The sequence below is a fragment of the Monodelphis domestica genome, chromosome 2 (genome assembly GCF_027887165.1).
Source record: "Monodelphis domestica isolate mMonDom1 chromosome 2, mMonDom1.pri, whole genome shotgun sequence".
In the NCBI taxonomy this organism is placed as follows: domain Eukaryota; kingdom Metazoa; phylum Chordata; class Mammalia; order Didelphimorphia; family Didelphidae; genus Monodelphis; species Monodelphis domestica.
Window position 1 is genome coordinate 489,061,035 of NC_077228.1, and position 15,834 is coordinate 489,076,868.

At 37.4% G+C, this 15,834-nt stretch overlaps 1 protein-coding gene across 1 annotated transcript in view; it reads left to right on the forward strand.

Annotated features, from left to right (window-relative positions):
* Positions 1 to 15,834, forward strand: part of TTF2 (transcription termination factor 2) — a 58,363-nt gene that overhangs the window by 29,629 nt on the left and 12,900 nt on the right. The window contains exons 10-18 of the mRNA XM_007485262.2: positions 292 to 408; positions 4,248 to 4,398; positions 5,481 to 5,586; positions 6,758 to 6,939; positions 8,698 to 8,851; positions 9,226 to 9,317; positions 10,038 to 10,120; positions 11,394 to 11,527; positions 12,200 to 12,367. Of these exons, the coding sequence (XP_007485324.2) occupies positions 292 to 408; positions 4,248 to 4,398; positions 5,481 to 5,586; positions 6,758 to 6,939; positions 8,698 to 8,851; positions 9,226 to 9,317; positions 10,038 to 10,120; positions 11,394 to 11,527; positions 12,200 to 12,367 (1,187 nt within the window). The remainder of the gene's footprint in view (positions 1 to 291; positions 409 to 4,247; positions 4,399 to 5,480; positions 5,587 to 6,757; positions 6,940 to 8,697; positions 8,852 to 9,225; positions 9,318 to 10,037; positions 10,121 to 11,393; positions 11,528 to 12,199; positions 12,368 to 15,834) is intronic.

Below are 15,834 nucleotides of genomic sequence, written 5' to 3' on the forward strand. Positions count from 1 at the left end.
TTTTAAGATGTAACATTTGTTTGTGAACTTTTTTCAAATGTGTGATTTCTGGGTACTTTGGAAGTTCTGAGTCAAGTGATAAAGAGTCAAAATAAGTGGCAATAGCAAGAAAACCTGGATCTATTTTTAGCAAGAGAAGTGGGGGTGGGGGTGCAGATTCACTACAATAGAGCCCTGTGAGAGGAAGAAGAAACAAAGAAGATGAACATACTTTGAAGGCAAGTTTCTTAGGAAAAGTTAATTCTTTATAACTATAAAGTAACTATAGTTCTGTCATTTATTCTTTTCTAGCGGATGATATGGGCCTAGGGAAGACCCTAACAATGATTGCACTCATTTTAGCCCAGCAAAATCAAGAGCAGAAGAAAAAGAAAGACCAAAAGCTTGTTTTATCATTCTCCAGAGATGGTAAGCATATGGGGGTTTCGTCTGGGCTAAGAGAAGGAGACTTTTTATATTATAAGCAGTCAAGACACCCACAGTCATAGCTAATCCACCTATGAGGGAGCCAACTAATTTCTTTGGTGTCATTTTCAATAAAAACTCAGAGCAACTGTGGACTTGACTAAAGTCAGCAAATTTTTCATCTAGAAAATATTTTTGAATTGAATTTTTTCCCATCTTCTTTCCCTCCCTAACCTTATATTAAAAAGGAAAGAAAAACAAAGGTTTTTTTCCCCTTAAACAAATATTCATTGCTACAAAAACAAAATCCTGTATTGGCTACATTCAAAAAATGTCTTAATTTGCCCCTTGAGTATCAGCTTCCTTTTAGGAGGTGGGTGCATGTTTGTGGATGATCATTGTGTTGATCACAGTTCTTACATCTTTCAGACTTAAGTTTTTACAATGTTATTATGTAAATTGTTTTCTTCTTGGTACACTGAATAAAATGTTGGTCCTAGAGCCTAGAAAAAACTGAATTTAAATCAACCTCAGATATGTACTAGCTGTGTGACATTGAGCAAGTTCACTTAACCTGTGCCTCAGTTTCCTCAATTATAAATTGGGGATGATAATAGCATCTACTTCCCAGAGTTGTAGATCAAACAAAGTAATATTTGTCAAGCACTTAGTAGCATAGTAACTGAGCACATAATAAGCATTTAATAAATATTCTCTTTTCTGCCCCTTCTCATTTTACTTGCATCAGTTCATACAAGTCTTCCCAGCTTTCTCTAAAACCTTTCCTTTCAACATTTCTTACAGTACAATAAATATTCTATTATATTCAGAACCATAATTTGTTAGTCATTCCCCAGCTAGTGGAGATCAGATCCCCTTAAGTTCACAGTTCTTTGCTGCCACAAAATGAACTGTTATAAATATATTTGTACATATAGGACCTTTCCCATTTTCTCTCTTTGGTGTATTGCTCTCATAGTGGTATGACTGGGTCAAAGGTATACAGTTTAGTAACTTTTTGGAAAGAGCTCAAACTGCTTTTCAGAGTGATTGAACTAATTAATAGCTCTAATGTATCAGTATACCTACTTTCTAACTACCTCTCCAGAATCTGTCATTTTCTCTTTTTGTCAACTTTGTCAATCTTATGAATATGAGGTAAATTCCAGAATTGCTCTAATTTGCATTTCTCTAATAATTAGTGATTTGGAACCTTTTTTTCATATGGCTATTAATTGCCTAGATTTCTTCCTCTGAAAACTGCCTATTTGTATACTTGGACCATTTATCAGTAGGGAATGGCTCTTATTTTTTATAAATTAGAATCATTCTTAATTTTACTTGGAAACGAGGCCTGTTATCAGAAAAATTGCAATAATTTTTTTAAGTTAACTGCTTCCTTTCTAATTTTAGCTGCATTGTTGTTATTTTTCCAAACACTTTAAAATTTAATATATCAAAGTTGTTCATCTTATATAATTGCATAAAGAAATCACATCCCCAAATTATGCTTATTTGTACTGACACTTGTTACAAAGATAAAAGGATCTCTGAAACTAACTGTACCCTAATTCCAAGAAACTCATGCTATAGATGATGAGATTTGGGCTAGATGATAAAATATAGTTACATGCATTTGGAATTGAGGAATGACTGAATTCTAAATTGATTGAATAATTTGGAATGTCAGGACTCCAAAAAGTAATCATTAGTCAATCTGTACATTGTGGGAAGATCACCAGTGGAATTTCCCAGGGGCCCATGCTTATTGGCTTTGTGTTCTTTAACATATTTATCATCGAGGGAATAAAGGTATTGATAGCAGGCTTATTAAATTAAAGGTGAGACAGAATTAGGAGGGATATCTAGTACCCTGGAAGTTCAAGTCTGGATTTTAAAAGATATTCATACAGAATCACAGACTATGAGAGTTGGAAGGGATTTCATTGCTCATCTAACCCAACCCCTTTACCAAAGGAATCTTCATTACAGCATCTCCAACAAATGGTCATCTAGCTTTCACTGAACCCCTTCCAAGAAAGAGAAACTCACTGCTTCTGTAGACAGTACATTTCATATTTGGATGACTTGAATTGTTACTAAGTTTTTCTTGACATCAATCCTAAATTTTCCTCTTTACAAATTCTCCCCCTTCCTTTTAGTTCTTCCCTCTGAGACCACATGACAGTCCTTCACATACTTGCAACACAATCATTGTGTCTCCCATGTCTTCTTTTTTTATGCAAAACATGCTTGTTTCCTTCACTTGATCTTTATATGTCAGATACCCACAATCCCATACCATACTGGTGGCTCTTCTCCAGATGCTCTCCAACTTATCATTGCCCTTAAACTGTCTGCCTAGAAATGAATGTGTTACTCCAGATGAGATCTGAGAAGGGCATAGCAGAGTAGGCCTATCAGTCCTATAGACTAAGCCACTCTTCATCAAGCCCCAAGTGGCATTAGCTTTTTTGGCTGATACGTAGCACACTGCTGACTCAGTGAACTAAACTCCCACATCTTTTTTCTAGCTTGTCAAACTTGTGAAGTTGATTTCTTGAATCAAGTATAAGGCTTGACATTAATCGCTATTGAAATTCATTTTACTAATTTTAGTCCAGTGTTCTGGCTTGTCAGATTTTTTTGGATTCTGTTCCTTTATCCAAAAGTCATTGATTAAAATCTTTAAAAAACACAAGTCAAGCACAGATCCTTTAGGCACTCCACTGAAGACTTCCTAAATGTTGACATTGAACCATTGTTTATTATTCCATGTAATCATCTAAGAAGTCTGAGTCCATATCACACATAAAATACTATGATCAAATTTGTACAAATAATTCTTTTTTCCCAGTTTTTTATTTTTTCTTATTATGTTTTTCTTCATTTCATTAAATGTTTCCTGATTAAAATATTTTTCCCTTTATTTTTAACATTTAAAAAAACTGAGTTTCAGATTCTCTTTCCTTCCCCCTCCCAACCCTCTCCACCCACTAAGAAGACATTGTATCAGTTACACATATGAGTTTATGTAAAATATTTCAACATTAGCTATGTAGTCAAATAAAAAGAAAAAAGAGAAAAATTGAGCAAGAAAAGTATACTTCAATTTGCTCAGTTTATTAGATCTCTCTAGAGGCGGATAGCATTTTCTCATCATGAGTCCTTTGAAATTGTCTTAGTTCTTGCACAAATAATTCCAAAAGGTAAACTAGAAGCTGAAAAAAAAATCTTATTTGCCCCATTGGAAATGGAAGAGATTGTGTTTTGTGTTCAAATGGAATAAGGTAATGATTTATGCATATATTTGAACACATTCACAGTCTTTTCATGTGTATGTGAAAGGAAAAGATCTGGTACAGATCACCCTAAATGATTTCTATTTGACTTTGGAGATTGGTTTTCATACTGATATTTGAATGTAAGTGTGCTTGTTTGAGGTCAGCATTAAAGACCCAATTAATGAGAAACTAGAAAATTATATAACGTGCTCTTCTCCTTCATTCTACTTCTTCTCTTTCTAGGTAGATGATATATAGTATTACTTTTTAGATGAATCAAAGCACCAGCCAGAGAAGACAGATACTACAGTCCTCTCTACCACCAAGAAGCCAGTACTATCTTTCTGGATCATATTTTTATGAGGGAAAGGAAGGAAAATCATTAAGTAGTTTGGTTTACAAAGATATTCCTTTCCAGGTCATATTTGGAAACCATAGAAATTAGATTAGTAAATAATTTTTTAAAATAGTAGAAATTAAGTAGGTCAAGAAAAGGTGGTGGGTTAATAAGAACTTAAAGCAAGATTTAATCATTGACTTTATGTTTTTTTCCTTAAGATTCCACCAGCGTTATATCCCATGGCACTCTAATTATCTGCCCTGCCTCCCTAATTCATCATTGGAAAAAGGAAATAGAAAAATATGTGAATGGCAACAGACTGAGAATCTATCTTTACCATGGGTCTAATCGGGAGCAATGTGCAAAGGTGTAAGTGGAAGAAAATTGCAATTCGATTAGGTTAAGTGTGACTATAGGTTAGAATTGGTCTTTACTCTCTCTTCTGGAACCTTCTTACCATCCCATTCAGAGTATATTCTTACTAATGTTGCTAGTATTTTGTTGACCAAAAGACAACATTTTCAGTTCTAAAATCAATCACCTTCACCTCATTTTTGGAGATGGAGGGAAATCCAACCATCTTTCATTAGGGATCTCATTGGAAATCAAGTGGAGACTGGTTGGTGTTAAAATGGAACCTAGTTCTTTTCATTATAGGGTAATGTGATTTATGCCTTACTCAGAGCCAAATGCTGTTCTTTGCTTATTCTTTGCACTACTACCTGAAGGCTGTACTGTGGATGGCCTTGGGCTTCCTTGGGTTTGCCATCAGGTGGCAGCAGTACTTGCATTAGGGAAGAAGACTATTATTTAAAAGTAGATCAAGGGGGCCAGTTAGGTGGCTCAGTGGATTGAGAGCCAGGTCTAGAGACGTAAGGTCCTAGGTTCAAATCTGGCCTCAGCCACTTCCTAGCTGTGTGATCCTGGGCAAGCCACTTAACTCCCATTGCCTAGCCCTTACCACTCTTCTGCCTTGGAACCAATACACAGTATTGATTCCAAGACGGAAGGTAAGGGCTACCTGAAAAAATAAATAATTAGATAGATAGATAGATAGATAGATAGATAGATAGATAGATAGATAGATAGATAGATAGATAAAGTAGATCAAGGTCATGTTTCACCAAGTTTAAGGGACTTTAAGAGGTTCTGGGTTTTTTTTTTTTCACCACATTCTTCATTAGGAATGAAACTAGCCCTCCCTTATGTACTATTTGTGAAATAATACATTTGGACAGCTGGGTAGAAGAATTTCATTGTTTATGTCTTTGGTGTTATATATAAAAGTCTTCTGAGAGCTGCTAGTTCATATTAATGTAAGGCTTTAAAGATTTGTAAAGTGCTTTTTTCTCTCCAATACCTGGTGAGATAGGTACAGGTACTTCTCAGGTATTAATTCCTTGCTAATGTCAGGTATCTTTTATTTATTTCCATGTCTCATGTTTATATAGCCTCTCCAGATATGATGTAGTAATCACCACCTATAGTCTTCTTGCCAAGGAGATCCCTACTAGGAAAGAAGAGGGAGATGTCCCTGCTACTGATGCCAGCGTGGAGGTGAGGTGCTTTAAGGAAAAACAATTTTAGAAACCATATATCATTAACTGGGGTGGAACTTTTTAACTAACTCATGGAGTTATCAGCTTGTCTCTTTAGTCCTATAAAAAAGAAGCAATTTATTATGCCCCTCTCAAATGAGAGTGAATAGCTGCTTCCTCCACACACCTGTGTCACTTTTACAGTCAATCCCTTACACACTTCAAACAAACATTTATTTATATTGAAATTAGGCTGAGTATCAAGTTGTTACTTCTTACAGTAGAAATAGGGCTACCTTACATAAATTGTAATTATAATATGAATACCAGAACCTTATGTGTGCCAGCTTAGGATGATCAGTATATTATTGTGCTTTTTTAATACTTTAATAATGCAAATTTATGATGTATTGGATATGTCTATATCCATATTCATGGTATCTAAAAGAAAAAAGATAATTGTGGCAAATGAGTGAGAGGTCAAAGTGAAAGGAAAATAATGGATAATCAAGAAAGTTTACATATTAGGTTAAGTTTGAGTGGGTTTAGTACAACTTTATAAGGCAGAATGTGTGACATTGATAATTTTTTAAAGATTATATATTTTTAAAGTAGTGAATTTTTTTATGGTAACAGCAAACCCACTTTAAAGAAGATGACAGCTCTATGACTCTATATCATCCCTAACCAGTGATCATGCCAGTATTTTCCATATCTTTTGCATTTTAGTGTATATGCTCCTGCAACTCGTATAGATTGCAGTTTTTAATATTTATAGATTGATTTATTTATTTGTGGCAATCTTTTGAACATGACCATTATAAATGACGAGGGTTTCTTTTACCTTGTTTTTGAAAGATTACTTTGTTTTAGAAAGTCGTGGTCTTCTTAGGTATTATCTAGATCTTAAGTCTTACTGAGGAACTATGGAGAGGATGAGTTAGAGAAAGTTTAAATGACTTGCTTATATACACCTTTTGAGTTAGTTTAGGAGCCAGGAATTGAAGCCAGTTCCCTGTTTAATGTTCTTTAATGTTGTTCCTAACAATTCTTCATACAATTCTTAATTTTAAGAACTGTTCTTAATGGTTCTTAATAATGTTCTTAACATTATCCTTCCCACTTGAAGTCATTGCTTCTCTAATTTCTGAACATTCTTCCATATTATTTTTGGTCTTAACCTTCTCTAGGACTGTAAATCCCCATTGCTCCAAATAGTTTGGGCTCGCATCATACTGGATGAGGCTCATAATATTAAGAATCCCCGAGTGCAGACCTCCATAGCTGTATGCAAGCTACAAGCTGGTGCCCGCTGGGCTGTCACTGGAACCCCTATTCAGAACAACCTACTGGACATGTATTCATTACTGAGGTAAGCTAGCTCAAGGATCCTGGAGGAATGAGGGTAGATTTTGTAGCACTTTACAAACTTCCTTATATAGAGACCCTGAATATGAGTCAGAGTTCTTATATTACAGAAGATGAGCCTATTAATCTTTTTAAGAGCAAAATGAGTTCCTTACAATTAGAGATTGTCTTCTCTCTTTGTATACCCAGGCTACATGAATTAATGCTTGATAATAGATTGATAAATGATTATGTCTTTATATAAAGTCCTTGCTTTTACAGAACTAGCTCCCAGGTATACAGTTCTGTGAGGTTTGTAAGATGCTTTACCTTTATTCTTTCATTTACTTCTATTTGGTTCACCAAACAACCAGGATTTGGTGAGCTAAATGATTGAATGATTGAGTGAGTGAAAGAGTGAAAGAAAAGGCATTTATCAAGTACTTTCTGTATACCACATGCTGTGCTAAATGTTGGGGATACAAAGAGAAGACAATCGCTATTTATAAAGTACTCATTCTAATGGGAGAGACAATGTAGCTAAAAGGTTTAAACTGCAAGTGAGGTAGAAAGGCCTATTGGTCTTTAGGTTGAAGCAGCAACACAGATGATAATCTACCTTCTTCAGTGTAATTTCTATTCATAAAAACTACTTCTGTTTCTGACACTGAATTATGTCACAGTGCCAAGACTTTGTGCGTGAATCCTTTCTTTTCTGAGTCTATAGAAGTTATGGCTACTGTGGAAGGGACTATAAGCAAGGGCAAAGTTAGTCAACATATTTCATCTCTCCAAGGGTTAATTCCTTGGATAATGGCTGTAGGGCAGGCTGGAAGCAGGACTGGTGGGTAGTGGTGGTGGTGGTGGGGAGGCATTAGGGGTAAGGGTGGAAATCATGTTGCTGGTACTCTTGTGCTTACCTGTTCTTTGGTGGCAGTTGATTAGCAGATGGCATTGGTTGTGGTGGGGACAATGGGCCCCCTTCTCAAATTTTGTTTCCCTAGATAATGGCTCTGGGGCCTGGGAAGCAAGATTGGTGGTCTGGGCAGTGTTGTTATTCCTGAGATTCTTGGTTATAATGTCTAGGACTATCTCCACTAGCCTGTTAGGGAGAATGGTTGGTCAAAATGATGGGGGTCATTTGATTCTCTTGGGGCTGCTGCTGCCTCCTCTGTGTGTGTGTTGGGAGTGAGGGACAGCTTGCTACTTACATTTGTTATTGTTCCTATTTTTAAGATGAGTAAATTGAGCCTTGGAGAGGTTAAGTTATTCAAATGTGGTTCTCTAGTTCATGAACTCAAAGGAGAGATGGGAATCTGGGTCTCTCCTGACTCCAAATAAGCTGAATTAAAATAAGACCAAGAGTCCATTTAGGATGACAGAAAATCACAGATTTGTTCTTTTTTCAAAAAGCAGAATCTGGGGCAAGGTGTACAGTTTATTTGAAGCAGGCACAAAAGAGTGCTGGTGGTTGTTCCTTAGGGAGTTCCTATGGGGATGCAATACTGACTTACAGAGAATTTTCCTTCTTGATTATTGTGCTCTTGTAACTGTCAAATATTTGCAGATGTTTATGGAGAAATTTCCATGTTATCATGCAGTTTTAGTGACTGGCTGGACTTTCTTGATCTGGCCAATAGGGTTTTGCTGTGATGATCTCTTCTTAGTGCAGTTGGATGTCAGATGAAACACAAAATGTGGTTTACTTTTCCTCTCAGGTTACGCTTAAACCTTTTACTGCTGTTCCTTTTTTCCGCCTTATTCCATCCCTTTCAAAAATTAGGTTTCTCCGTTGTTCTCCATTTGATGAGTTCAAGCTATGGAAGGATCAGGTTGACAATGGTTCATCAAAAGGAGGGGAGAGGTTAAATATTTTAACCAAGAGTCTTTTGCTGAGGAGAACAAAAGACCAGCTGGATTCAACTGGCAAACCTCTGGTAACTTCATTTATATCTTTCACTTGGGTGGCCAAAGTAGGAGGGCCCTTTTCATTGTGGTGAAATAGTTACCTGCTTGTCTTTGTGGGGTTCTGTAGCTCCCAATTTCTCACTTCAGAAGAGACCACAGGAATGTTCTGTAATGCTGTGATTGCACCCTTATCAGAAGACTCTCCTCAAGGTGGCACCTGATATTTAAACAGTGATTCGGAATCTGATTACCAATAAGTTTCTGCAAATCTGTTCTGTGGTATTCCTTAAATGGTATATGAAGAGAAATATCAAAACTGTCTCTACTTTTATGGTGATATACATATATATTATAAATGAGTGTGTATGCATACTAGCTTAGTATTTCTTTTATTTTCCACCAGGTGGTGTTGCCCCAACGTCGCTTAAAGTTGCACCAGTTGAAACTTTCAGAAGATGAAAAAGCTGTATATAATGTCCTTTTTACAAAATCAAGGTGTGTGACAAAAAAAAATGCATACAAGAGCTTTCTCCCTCTCCTTTTCTCCACTCCCTCCCCCCTGTCCCCATATTACCTGTGCTCTGTTTCCTTTGGTAATATGTGAAAGATTAGATTGGTCCCTTCCCCCCAACTATGTATTTTGAGTTGACAGATGTTTGATTGTTTCAATCTTTTCTTTTTAATAGTTCAAAATTTTGATTCTTTTCTTTCATATTTGCTTTCTGGAACAACAAATCCCTTAGCCTTACATGAAGAATCTATTTGACCCCAGTCATACCAGTATTGTGAGGTTATCGTCTCTGCTCTGTCAGTTATTTTATAATTTTCGGAATTCCACTTGACCTTTTTCTTAACCTTTACTAAATGATATTTTGGTGACTGCTATGTTTTCCTCTTGACCTCATGTTTTCTCTGTCCCTTGTTCTCTACCTCTGTGATTTTTTCTGTTTCATATTAAAAACTAGGTTCTTTTTCTAATTCTTATGACATTATATTTGGCATTGTTATTATGTTGATTTCAACTGACAGGTTGTCTGATGACCGTAACTGTTTCCCAGGGACCTGCTGCCAGCAGAGAGCCCTTATGATTGTGATCTGTACTTTGTGGTTTCTTTGGGTACCACAGGGTGGCTGTATTGGGAGCACATTGCATATGGTAGAGCATTTTGTAAGTGCAAATTATCATGGTTGTTGTACATCTCTTGTTTGATCCAGGTCAACTCTACAGTCCTACCTAAAACGTCATTTGAGTGAAAATAAGCACTCTGGAGGGAGCCCTGATAATCCATTCAGTAGAGGTGAGCTATATTCAAAGGGCAGGCAGGGTCTTCACAGGTTAGTGCAGGTTCCTCACAATGCTGATTCCACACTTCCATATTGTACTAGATCCCATGGTTGCAAACCTATGCCACGAGTGCCAGAGGGGGCCCTCAGAGCTCTCTCTGTGGGCATGTGTGCTGTCACCCCAGCACAGAGTTTACTAGAGTTCATTATTAGAAAGCCAGAGGGACGCTAGACTGGGCTGCTCCCCTCCCCATCTCCACACATGCTTGAGGACATTTCTCACATCAACTGTCCCTCTAAAAAGTACATCATTGTACTAGATGGTCTCTTCAGGAGCTATGCTAGTCTATCATTTCCTAAGCACACATGCTGATAAGATACCTTGTGATGAAGTTCTCTGAGTCCTTGACTGCAGCCCCGTGGTCTGTCAAGGAATCTGAACTGGCTACCTTTATAGCCTGACAGAATTTGCCAGAATCTCTGAGCCTCCCAGGCTCACTATCATACCAGAGGAAGGAGGCACCTGAGGACACAGTGTGTGATGGGGTGGTTTGTAGGGAGAGGGAAATAGACCCAGAGATTATCTGGGGCATTCAATTAGATGTTTTCTTGAAGTAGCATGGCATCATATCTAGAAAGCTGCCTTCCAAATCAGGAAGACCAGATTTCAAATCCTACTGGAGATATGTAATATATAGCCAGAAGCCATTTACTTAGCCTCTTTAAACCCCAGTTACTCCATTTGTAAAATAAGGATACTTGGTGACCACTAAGGTCCCTTTGAGATCTAAATCTGTATTCCTTTGGTATCAGAGCCTTGAACCAAACCATGAACCAGACATTAGAGTGATCATACCAAACAAGGGTTATTTTCAGACCTCTTAAGGAGGGAGTTTGAGTCAGAATGGAACCTGTGTGTTTTAAAAACAATTCAAGCGATAAAAGATAATTAACAGTCTTTGAATCAATTCAGGATTTCACTTAGTTTGAGTCCCTTGTTGAATAAAGAGTAGTCAGCCAGGAAATATTTATTCAACACCTCCCATGGACCAGATACTATGCTAAACCCTCTGGATACAAAGAAAAGTAAGAGTCCCTGTTTTCAGGGAGTTCACAGTCTAATGGGAGTGACCACCTGAAAACAACTATGAGCATGGGAAATTCATTCTTGAACTAGAAGTATATTCTAGCACTCCACCCTGAACTTTAAAACAGTGCTGTTATTGCCCTGGCTCTTCTAACAACTCTCTGCTTTTCACTTCTTCTGGTTTGCTTTTCCTTTTGCAGTAACAAAGGAATTTGAGTCTTGTGACCCTGGACCTAGCACCAGAGCTGACTCCCAGGGTTCTAGTACTGTCCACATACTATCATTGTTGCTGAGACTCCGCCAGTGCTGTTGTCACCTCTCTTTGTTAAAATCGGTAAGGAAAAATCTCAACATATGTGGTGCCCTGGTAAATTAATCTGAGAAGATACTATGTCCATTTTAGTTATGATGCTGTCTGTCAGGTCAAGGGTAAGTATTTTATTGAGCTACTTACTGGGAATGTTTTGGTTTCACAGACATGGGTGACTTAGTGGTGTACTTAATCTTTCATCTGTTGCCGCTGCTCAAAACTGGCTTTAGTAGGCAATGCTTGGAAGCAGTGATTGGTCTTTTGGATTGAGATGTGTCAAATAAGTCCCATAAACCACTTAACTAAAGGAGCATTTATATGCTTATATCCAGTTTATCTGGTGGACTTGTCATTTGAGTTAAGCCATTAGTGGGGCTGTAGAACTGAATTGGAGCTACCTTTTACTCTGGGATTATGCTTAAGTTTAAATAACTCAAATAGAGTCTGTAAACTGGGAAACATGGATACGTCACATATCTTATAACCTTTCAAGCTATTATCATTTGTCAGGCATTTAATATGGTTGAAATATTATCTGGCTAATGTTTCTGTGAGGATTTTCTGATGGCACATTGTAAAGGATTTTCTTAAGTATTGAGCACATCCCTCAGCCTGGATCAGCAGTTTGGCCGGTTTCCTAAACTGGCATAAACTGTTAGGTCATTTTTGCTGATGCTGAATTTATTTCATTTCTAGACTCTTGACCAGGCTGAACTGAACAGTGAAGGCCTTTTCCTTTCACTGGAGGAGCAGCTCAATGCTTTGACCTTGTCAGAACTCCATAACCCAGATTCTGCCACTGTCTATCTTAATGGCACACAATTCAAGATGGAGATCTTTGAAGACACAAGAGAGAGTACCAAGGTATTGTAATTGAGGAGTCATCACCACTAGTGTAGAAGGTGTAGAAGTTTAGCTCTTTCTTGTTGCTTTTGGATGTTAGTTGGTGGGCTTCTCTTTCCTCCTGTCTTCAATTCCTTTAAGACTAAACCCTGTGATGTAGAGAGTCTAGTTGGCCTGACCACAATAAATTTGAGAAGATCCAGGTGACCCCAGCTGATTATTCATAATCTGAGGAATTTTAAAGGGTCAACACAGGGTGGTGGTGGTGGTGGTTGTTTTTTTCTGGGAGGTGAAAGAGGGAGTTGCATATTCTTTTATATTGGGGGCATTGCCTGGACCACGAAACAAAGCTGCAAATAAATTCTTTTATAAAGAGCTTTATCAGAAAACCACAAAAGGAGTGTGAATCCATGAAATGTGGAATATACCTGAGTGCCAGTTGTTTTTTGCTCACTGAAAAGCTTCTAGCTGTAAGTATTGTTTCTTACACGGCCTGCTACCTTCATTAATCACTCCATTCTAGTTCCATTAAAGCTTATTAAGGCTGACAGTTCCTTCCAGAGGGTAGCAGAGATAGGATGTAACTGGCTTCTAGCCACACTCTTTGTTAGCTGGATTATAATTGTGTGCCCTTCTCCTCCACACTTCTAAGCATGTGTCCTCTTTTCAGCATTCTATCTAAAGTATGCTGTCTTTACCCCAGAGCGCCTTTCTTATCACTACTGTGCTCCTGGTTTCAAGCTTTTTGTGCTTTCTCTTATACCTGGAAGGAGAGTGACTGCCTATAGAGTATAAGAGAATGGTTTTGTCTCAATAGGAAGAACTGTACTGCTATATGGTTAAAATTTTAAATGCCCTTAGCTGGTTTCCTGTCATTATGCCTCAGCAGCTGAGAGAAACATGGGAGGGATAAGACTATCCTGTCCAGGCATTTCAGGAGTTAGACATTGGGTAAAGCAAGGCTTGGCTGGTGTAGGCAAAAGAACCAGGAGTCTGATGACTGGGCTATCATCTAGCCTCTGTCATTTATTAGCAAGGTGATCTTTAACAAGTCAAGTGTTTAGCTCAATGCCTCACACATACTGTTCACTTAACAAGTGATTGTTGATTGATTTAATCACTGAGCCTCTTTCCCTACCTTTAAAATGAGAATAGTATCTCATTGAAGACATTTCTCCTCACTTGAGGACTTCATCACATGAAACCTGGATGTTTAGGGAATTATTGTTTCTTCAGAATTAGTCTAGGTGGCCTCAGAAGTCCCCTATATTTCGAGATTTTGTGATCTGTGACTCACAGGATTCTTACTGGATTAAAATTAAATAATATATTGAAACTTCCTAAAAGGAGGAGCAGTTAAAGGGAATTGGGAAGAGGGGAAATTAGGGTATCCCTGCTTTCACATACTTAAAGACATCTGGCATGTCTTCTACCCTCCATCCCCAAGACTTCTTTCCACAAGGCTAAATAATCCCAGACTTTTCAGTCAGTCCTTATATTTCATTAACTTTAGGATCTTCACTATTCTGGTTTTGCCCTTCTATGGTTGCTCTCCAGCTTATCAATGTCCTTTCTAAACTGTGGTGCCTCCACACTAGCTATAATAGCCCAGATATGGTCCAACCAGAGTAGAATATATCAGAACTCTGATCTCCTTATTCTGGAAGAAACTCTGGCCCCTCATTGCAGCCCAAAGTCCCATTACCTTGTTTTGCTACCATCTCAAACCTATCATGCCAAATTGACTTAAAAGGCTTTCTAAACTGGTAGATCAGGGAAATACTGACGATGGACTTACCTATATTTTAGAAAAATATCAAAGTATCTCATGCTACTCTTATGATAGAGATGGAGAGTTTAGAGGTAGGTGATAGTACAATTTTACTCTGTCCCCAAACAGTAAGGAACTAACTAGTATGAAACTGATTAAATGGCTAGACTCAGTAAGTGCTAATGACTTCATGTCACCTTGAAGGGAAATCCCTAGTGGAATTCCTCAAGGAACTTTCCTTGGCCCTTTGCTATTTAATATTTTTATAAGTGATTTGGATAAAAGGCATAAATGACATTCTTATCACATTTTTTTGACAACACAGAATCAAAGGGAAAACTGACTCACTGGTGACAATTGGGACCTAAAAAGATCTTGACAGGCTAGAAAATTGGGCTAAGCTTTAATGTACTCTTGATAGGACTGTGAATTGATCTAATTATTCTAGAAAGCACTTGAGAACTCTACTCCAAAAGGCAATAAATTGCCTATATTCTGTCAGTAATAGACTTCTAGGCAATACACCCCCCCCCCCAAAAAAAAAAAGATCAAAGGAACAAAATATCTTTTTGGGAAAAAAATTTTATATTCACACTCTGTTGTCACAAGAACTGGAAATCTATCAGTGGGTACCCATCATTTGGGAGATGCCTAAACAAATAATGGTATATTACAGTAATGGGATATTATTACTCAGTTAAGAAATAACAAAAGGGAAACCTGAGAAAACGTCTATGAATTTTTACAGAGCAAAGTGAGCAGATCCAAGGGAACAATTCACTGTCATATAGCAATATTGTTAAAATATTGCTAATGAAAATGTGGGGCCAGTAGAGGACCTTTGCAGTTTACCAAAAGCAATCAAGGCCACTACCCTTCTTTTATTCAACTTTGAGCTGAGCTCCTATATATATAAAAATATATATAGTAAATATTAAAATTTAGGAAACTGAGGCAGGTAGAAATTAGTTTCTCTCTGCAAGGAGTATTATATTTTTATGAGGTTTATTAAAGGTTAAGTATTAAAGAAAATACAGAATAAGAAAGCACATGCCTAGGCCGGAGAGGCCTAGACAAGATAACCTCACATCATGAAAGAGGCACGTCTGCTCCAAAACGGAAGGTCAAAAGAGCCCGAGCCTATTCACAACCAGGTTTAAATACCCCATCTCGCTCTTGGCCCAGGTGAGATTACAAAGCATTCTGGGGAAGTGGAGCAAGGGCTTCTGGGGATTAAAGTCCTGCATTCAAGTCTATTTTTTACAATATATACTGTTGGACAAACTCTAGAGGATTCCCATTCAAATACACATTGAATTCTCAGTAATAGACAATCTTCATCTACTTGGTCTTAGATATGTGGGTGACAGATTAAACTCTTTTGGGTAATTACAGATAATTCCAGAAATTTTGCAGTGTTATCAGAATAGTGTGATTCACAAACTGAAATATCTACAAGACCTGACCATCTACAAGGAATCCTTTGATGTGGACTCAACTCTAGACCTTCCCAATCCCAGAGGCAGATACCTTCACCATATTCCTATTTTATACCTTGAATAACATTTATTATTGGAGGGTCATTGAACAGGGTATTTCTGTTTGCTTTTAAGGAATATTGAACTAGTTTAATGTCTTGATAAGGGAAATCTTATAGTAAAAGAGATGATAAGTAGATGTTTTACTACCTCAAGTGTAGTTTTCTAAAACTATAAGT